The sequence below is a fragment of the Nicotiana tabacum genome, chromosome 7 (assembly GCF_000715075.1).
Source record: "Nicotiana tabacum cultivar K326 chromosome 7, ASM71507v2, whole genome shotgun sequence".
Taxonomy (NCBI): domain Eukaryota; kingdom Viridiplantae; phylum Streptophyta; class Magnoliopsida; order Solanales; family Solanaceae; genus Nicotiana; species Nicotiana tabacum.
The window spans coordinates 170,345,037-170,353,464 of record NC_134086.1 but is presented as its reverse complement, the minus strand read 5'-3'; the positions used below and the strand labels follow the sequence as shown (position 1 = coordinate 170,353,464).

The 8,428-nt window shown below is 35.7% G+C and overlaps 1 protein-coding gene across 1 annotated transcript; it reads left to right on the top strand.

The window, feature by feature from the left end:
• Positions 1–962: 962 nt before the first annotated feature.
• Positions 963–2,158, top strand: LOC107795400 (2-hydroxyisoflavanone dehydratase-like). Its single transcript, XM_016618033.2, has one exon. The coding sequence runs from the start codon at positions 1,065–1,067 to the stop codon at positions 2,007–2,009; it is 945 nt and encodes a 314-aa protein (XP_016473519.1). The 5' UTR covers positions 963–1,064; the 3' UTR covers positions 2,010–2,158.
• The last annotated feature ends 6,270 nt before the right edge of the window (positions 2,159–8,428 follow it).

The following is an 8,428-nucleotide window of genomic DNA, read 5'->3' as shown; positions in this document are numbered from 1 at the left end:
ATCTAAAAATATTTAAACTTGAAGGAGATGACTAATTAATTTGAAACTTGGACCTAGCTCTGAAACTATTTTTGTGTTTAAGAGTTTAATTAATGGAGATGACAAAGTAGGTGTCCAGGAGAAGAAGAAGAAAAGGGGGGGGGGTGTGGAAAAGAGACCAAATTATTTGGAGATGAAATAACTAAAACTAGAAAAGAAAAAAATAACAAAGGCTCCGGACATGTGACATTTAGATAATGGTTTAGACCCGAAAGTTTTACATTCACTCGCCTCTTTTTTGTGTAAAACACGCGCGCGTCAGCTGCCAAAAGTGGTGTGTTTTAGATACACTTTGGAAAGGTTAGGCGTGTAAAATAATATTCGTTCCTAAAAAGTGTGTAATAGGGATTTGGGTCATAGGTCAGGTGGCAACTTATGTATTTTGTCTTGATTTTTCTAGTCATTTTCCATAAATACGTAAGCCAGAAACAGTTGGCCTTATTAGGACCACATCATTAGGATATTAACAAGTTCTAACAATTTGCTAATTATTCTTCCATAATAATCCTTGGCATTTTGTCAAACACATGAGCACCCTCAGTCCCTCACGCATGAAATTCTGCGAAGATTTAAGCAGTAGAGGGACAATGACGTATGGGCTACGCTCACTTGAATTGTTTTTTTTCGTATATATGGTGGTACAATTTTTTTTTTTTAATGCAATCTTATTGACTTATTTTCAGCGGTCCAAATCTTAGGAAAAAAGGAAAAAAATAGACTGTCTTAAAAAAGAAGAAATAAGTGAGGATGAAAAAGGTCTCTTGTCCTCTAGACACTGTTTAATGTTGTTTCACTACAATTTTTCTTGTATTTCATAAAATATTTCTATTATTTATAGTACTTTTTCTAAATATATTTATAATTTTTTTTAAAAAAAAAAGGAACTAAGCAAACAGTGTTTGAGTCTTCTAATTGGACCAAACGTTTAGGTAAACAAGCAAAAAGTCTTGCATTTAAAAGTAAGTACCTGTCACAGCACTTGAGCATAGTGTACCAAACCTTCCCCTGCAACTTAGCTTTCAGCAATGGCGGAAATAGTACATGACCTTTTCCCATTGATCAGAGTTTACAAAGATGGCCGAATCGAGAGGCTGTTGGGCGAAGGCGTTGTTCCAGCTGAATTGGATCCTGAAACCGGAGTCCAAATCAAAGATGTCCAAATTGATCCAAAAATTAACCTATCAGCAAGACTTTACCTGCCCAAAAATCTCGATCAGGTTCAAAAAATTCCCCTTTTCGTCTACTTTCACGGCGGCGGCTTTGTGATTGAATCTGCTTCTTCACCTTCATACCATAAGCATCTTAATTTGGTAGCAACTGAAGCCAATGTTATAATCGTCTCTGTTAACTACAGGTTAGCTCCTGAATACCCATTACCCATAGCTTATGAAGATTCATGGTTAGCTCTCAAATGGATCGCTTCACATGCTAAAGGTGAAGGTCATGAGCCATGGCTAAAAGACCACGCTGATTTAAATCACGTTTATTTTGGTGGAGATAGCGCTGGTGCTAATATTGCTCATAATATAGCAATTCGGGTCGGGTTGGAAAAGTTGGATGGCGTCAAACTTGATGGGATTTTTCTAGCCTGTCCGTATTTCTGGGGGATTGATTTAATTGACGGTGAGGCTGAAAACTTGGATTGCAAAAACTACATTGAGAAGCTCTGGGCTTTTGCTCATCCAAATAGCTCCGGATTAGATGACCCGTTGATGAACCCGGAAAAGGATCCGAAATTGTCTAGCTTAGGGTGTGACAAAGTACTTGTTTATGTTGCTGGAAAAGATCCGTTGAAATACAGGGGACTGTACTATAAGGAGTTATTAGAGAAGAGTGGGTGGCAAGGGACAGTAGAGGTTGTGGAGATTAAGGATGAGGAACATGTGTTTCATTTGTTTGCTCCGACGAGTGAAAATGCTATGGTCGTGCTGAAAAAGTTGGTCTCTTTCCTTAATCAGTCCAAGGCCTAAATTCCTCAAAACGACGATTTTTTCATTTTCAGCTGTTGCTCATGTCTACTGGGAAGGATGATCTTAGCTTAACTTGTAACGATGAAGGGAAATATTCACACTTTTCACCTGTTAATTTCAATTTGAGCTAATTCCTTCTCTTTTACTTTCCTTCTCTGTTTAATCTTGCTGAAGTTGATATTAATCACTTTAATTTTTTCCAATTAAAGCTTAAGCGCGCGATTAATGAGACCCAAAATAAGTTACTCTATATGGTACCGATCTATTATTTTAAACTAATGAAGACTTCCAAGTAAAACATCACCTCTTACTTCGTTGAAGTTCCTACTAGTGAACAGTGTAAATATTTCATTTACTCTAATATTATTGTTTTTGAGCCAAACACGTCTAATCGTCTAAATTAAATCCTTAGCCCTAGGGCAGTATCTTCCTGCTGCTTATACACATTCATCATTCGTGAGAAGTGCTGAAATGGTACTCCGTAAGGTCCTTTTTATTTGTCGCTTTAGAACACAAATTTAATTCAAAATATTTCTTACTTTAGAAAATTAAATAATATAGAGTATTATTTTTCTAACTTAGACCTACTATTTTGAGAAGGTGTATAGTTGGGTTACTTTTTTATTATAAAAATTAGTTTAATAACTTTCGTGATACTTATATATAGTTGACTGATTTTTTTATTAAGAAAAATAGTTCGGTGAATTTAGGGGAATAAAATGAAACTTGAGTAGTCATTCACGAAATTAACACTCTAAGTTTATGAAAATTTAATTCCCATTTATCCTTTAATCTTGTTGCTCTTTATGCTTGACTTATTTTATTTTCGTTTTCGATCATTTCACTAGAAAAAGCTTCTGTTAATAAACCAATGCTAAGTATTGTCTTTGTTTCATTTATGTAAAAGGATTTAAACTACGAAAATTAAGCTATTTGTTATAAAATAAAGACTATAAAGTAAAGATAAGTATAGAGAGAAACTGATATATTATTCGAATTCAAACTGATGTACATAATGAACTGAAATCTCTTCTATTTATAGAAGAAAGGAAGCTGTCGTGTAAGCTGCTACTATACCAGATATGGATAATCTTCTACCGAGAGCAATGTTTATCCATAACGGAGTACTAAAAAGATAAGCTTATTATATTCGATATGGATAATCTTCTACCGGAGGTAGTGTTTATCCATAATTGGGTACTGAAAGGATAAGCTTATTATACCGGGTATGGATAATCTTCTACTGGGGATAATATTTATCCATAACTGGGTACTGAAAGGATAAGCTTATTATACCCGGTATGGATAATCTTCTACCGGGGGTAATGCTTATCCATAACCGGGTATCGAAGTGATAAGCTTCTTCAGGAAGCTTATTTCCAATAGAGTACTTAAATATATAAACATATTTACGGTGGAGTCCCATATGGATAAGCTTCTTCAGGAAGCTTATTTACAACGGAGTACTAAATGAACATCCATAATATAATATATTTATAACACTCCCCTTGGATGTTCATTAAAAGATAATGTGCCTCATTAAAATCTTACTAGGAAAAAACCCGTGGAAAAAAATCCTAGTGAAGAAAAAAGAGTACACATATTTAGTAATTACGCATAACTAGTTGTTTACAAAAACCTTATAAGGAAAACCTTGTGGGAAAAAATTTTAGTAAGGGAAAAATAGTGCATCGCGTATTTTACTCCCCCTGATGAAAACCTTGTTTCAAATATTTGAGTCTCCGCATTCCAATCTTGTATACCATCTTCTCAAAAGTTGAAGTTGGCAAAGATTTAGTGAATAAATCTGCTGGGTTATCACTTGAACGGATTTGTTGCACATCAATGTCACTATTTTTCTGAAGATCGTGTGTGTAGAATAATTTTGGTGAAATGTGCTTCGTTCTATCTCCTTTTATAAATCCTCCCTTTAATAGGACTATGCATGAAACATTGTCTCCGTATAATATTGTGGGTCTTTTATCACATTCCAACCCACATGTTTCTCGAATGAATCACTGATCTCAATCATATGCACTCTCTGCTTGCCGGTTTGAAATCGAGCTTTATGGGTATCGGATAAATAACTTGCATCTGCATTACCAATACGATCTGCACCACTTTTGTTAGCATTAGCAAGATAAATAAGTGCACCATCTACACCGAGATAGAGTATTTCAGGACCAAGGAGCTCCTCATCCTCTTCTAGAGGTTGGAACGGATCCTTATTCACCTCAAGTGATTGAATATTCATTGGTGTACTTAATGGGTACACTTTGTCCATGTAAAAGTATTTTTAAGACCCTCTTGGAGCTCTTCCGGAGTTCCAATAAGATTTATGTCACCAACATAAACAGCAAGTGTAACATATTTTGATGACATTTTCTTTATAAAAATACATGGACAAATAACATAATTTATGTAACTTTCTTTCAGCAAATATTTACTAAGGCGATTATATCACACGCGCACAGATTGCTTTAAACCGTACAAAGATCTTTATAATTTGATCGAGTACATTTCTCAAGACTTTGAATTATATGCTTCAGGCATTTTCAATTCTTCAAATATCTTCATATAGATTTAGCCAAATAAGTCATATAGGTTAAGACTTGTATCTAAATGGTATGACATCTTCAAGTGTCTGGACTGCTGGTCCGATCCTCACAATCTTTTATAATATTGTGCACTATATTGTATCAAATATATCGTCGACGATCATTTTGTGTCAGTTCCGAAGCGACATAACTTGTGGAGATCTCATCACTTTCTTTATTTCTAGGTACCTGAACTTTTTCGGGAGTTTCATGAAATGTTATGTCGTGGGCTCTTCTAGAGTTTATTTCCTCCTCATTATGATCATTTTGATCATTAGCTCCTACTATTTTTCAAGGATTGTTACCTTTGGAACCGATTGGTCTACCACGCTTCATGCGTATAGTAAACTTATCCTTCAGGGACTTTAATTTTAATAGGAGCATTTGTAGCTGAAATATGATATTTAGTTTTGGATCAGCAAATGCTTCTGGCATTCGACTTGAATTATCTTCTAAGTGAGGATCATATTAATGATAATTCGATTCATATAACATATTTTTCAACTGTTTATTCCATCCCCCAAATGTTAGAAAAACTAACATATATCCTCAATCATCTTTGGGAAACATATCTTTGTGTATTATGGTAGAGAAATTAATCATATACCACACAACAAAAGATAGTAAAAAAATTTGGTTTCCGATCCTAAACCAATTGTGAAGGGAGGACTTATCATATATTGTTGATCTGATGCATACAAGTGCTGCTATATGCAATTTAGAAAATCTTAGACCAACACATGAAGCTTTGTTCTCATAAGCAATGGTTTAGCCATTAATAGGAGGTATTCAATGCTAAACCAGCTTGGATATAAACCAGCATTATCAAGATGAACTGTCTTGATTTCATAATCTGAAAATTATGCTCTTAATCGAGAAAAGCAATTCCAAATGCCAAACTGCAGGTTGACAATAATTACACATGTAACCATCTCATATATGCACCTATAAGTGGGTTCACATGATAGGTGGACGAGCCCATATTCACCTTTTATATATTGCAGAATCAGGGGTCTTAGTCCCAACTTTAGCTGATATAATCAATTCATTATGAGAGCAAGCAACACATGATAATTCCTGAAGAATCTTCTAGTTCTTTAGTATATGCTTATCTGAATTCTCAAATAGCTCATTCAAAAATGGCAAATGAAAACTTCAAGTTTATCATGTCATGTGTTATCTCTTAGTAAACTTCTGGTTTACTATGACATAAACGTTTGCTTTAGTAAACTTCTGGTTTATTGTGATACATGTGAGCACGTGATTTTTGTTTACACGACAATTACTCCAAAAGAAATCGAAAAATAAAACAAATCGTCTTGTTGTACAATTTTAGAATTTGCGTGGCATTTTTTGGTAGTTATTTGTAGTTTTTGTCTGTGATTTGTTTAGTTTTATCAATTAAAAATATAAAAAATATATGTCGCGTGTAAGTTTAGGATCTCGTTCTACTATTAGGATTAATTAAATCGTATTTGGTTTTGAATGAATAAAAATCACAAAAAATATTATCTTTGGTAATTTTGTCATTCTATCGTTTAAAGGGTGATTTTTGTTTAATTAATATATGATATTGTGTGTTAATTATTACTAAAGAAAAAATTAATGTCTTGTGATATAATTTTAATTTTATATTTTTATATTTTTATTTTTAGGATTTTTTGTAAATTCGGATTTTAATTAGAAATAGAAAAAGAAAAGAAATGAGTTTGAAATTGGAATTGGGTCGTTCAAATTGGACCCAAATCAGGCCCAAAACATTGTCTTGCCCGGTCCAGATCAGCTGACCTCAGGGATGTCCAGACGACGTCGTTTTGATCATGCTTGATCTGGGCCGTTGATTTCAGATTGATCAACGGCCAAGATCACATCTCTATACCCACGCTTTAACCCGACCCGTCTCACCCAGAGACCCGCCGGTCTCATTTAACCCATACAGCGTCGTTTCCATTTAAGTTGATCAATCCAAGCCATTGATTTTTGATAATCTAACGGCCTAGATCAAGTTTCCCCCTAACTATATAGACCCAATCCCTTACCCCCACGCCCCCCCTAAGCCAGACCCCCCTCCCCCATCATCGTCTCTTTCCCAAACACCCTCAAGAACCCTAGCGCCGCCCCTCCTTTCCCTCACCATAAACCCGGCGGCAACAATGCCGGTGACCACCAGATTAACACCCCTACCCCTAGTGCACCTCGACCCCCTGGACACAGATCTGCAAACCGTTGGTCTCAAATCTTCCCCCATCGTCTCGAATCTTCAATTGAAGATTCGAGCCAAACCCCCAACCTATGCCAAACCACCCCGAATCCACACCAGTTACTCCCCTGACCTCCCTCGTGACCAAACTGAGCTTGGTTTGGTTCGAATCTAACCAGAAAAGCTCGGACCCTAAATCAACCCCCAAGAACCCTAGAAATCCAGAACCTGGGGTTTTGTCCAATTAAACGAAGGGTTGGGGTTTTAATAGACCTTAATCGAGGTGTTCTCAGTTGAGAACACTTCGATTAAAGTTCGTTCAATCCCAAAAGAGGTCTGATTCAGAGTCCAAGATGGGGTCGTCTAACCTTCATTTTCTTAAGGTAATTTCTTTTCCTTATCAGTTCCATGTTGTTGTCTGTTGATGTTTGTTTATGTGTTAAATGTCAGTTTGAGTTGTTTTCATTTTTTGTGTTGACTATTCTGTCCACCTCGCCCGGACCTTTTATTTGGTCGAATTTTCTCTATTCACTGATGAGTGTATGTGTTTAAACTAAATAATCGATTGGAATGAGTTTGATCGATTAATTAGTTCCAGGGCAATTCTTTGTTTTTGACAGTACAACTTGAACCACCTGTTAATACTGTTCGATTCTGATCATTTGCTATTGATTGTGTGTGTTGTAATTCGCGTAGTCGATTCGATATATGTCGTCAATTAGTTTCAGTTTGGAATGGTAGTAATCTGACTCATGCTATTTAATTTTATTTACTGAGGCATTGTTGGAATCAGCTGAGAATTGATTTGTAGTTTGTTAGTTGAATCAAAAATCATCTAAGGATTGGTTATAGCTTCAATTCTTAATGAAGATTTCAGAGTTAAGAAAGTGGGCTGCCAGTTGAGTATGGGTTGAACCATTAGAGTAATCTATAGTGCAAATACACCCTGGCTGACATCTTTACAGATGAGAAGTTAGATGTAAGATGAGTTTAATAATAAAAGGGCTGAAAATGCACATGAGAATAGTAGTGGAACCTGTTGTACAGTAGGATATCCACTACATTTTGAATTTCAGAAGATTAAAATAGAAAAGACTCCATGCCTAGACAATCCTAAGTGGAAATGACAGCCATTAGGAGTTATTTTTAAGCCCTGGGCAGCCTGTCTTTGAGGGGGGTGATTCTCTTCTAATAGGGATATAAAAGAGAGACAAAGAAGAACTGAAAAAAAAAGGGAGGAGCTGTTGGAGATAAAAAGAAAAAATACTGCTTGATTGCTTTCTCTTCTCTGAATTTGTTTTTAATTCCCCATTGGAAGTTTAGCTCCTATATCTTTTTAAAAGACCAAAACATAATTTCTTTGGTTTTCGAAGGAAAAAAACTGTCCAGTACTAGAGGTTTGGAGTCATTGGACTCATTCGAACCTTAGTAGCAAGTCATTCCATTTGTTCTGTTTCATTTGGGCTTGGTTTGTGGGGTGCTGGATTCATTTTGTTGAGCACATTGGTTTGTTTGGAGTTATCTCTGCAACTTTATTTGGTTCTCGAAACCATTCTGAAATTTGGTTTGGCTCGCCTCTACTGCTTGGAATTTCTGTCACTAATCTCGATTGATTCAGAGAT

Coding starts and splice junctions, on each gene's coding strand:
- LOC107795400 (XM_016618033.2), top strand. CDS start 1,065: ATGGCGGAAATAGTACATGACCTTTTCCCATTGATCAGAGTTTACAAA.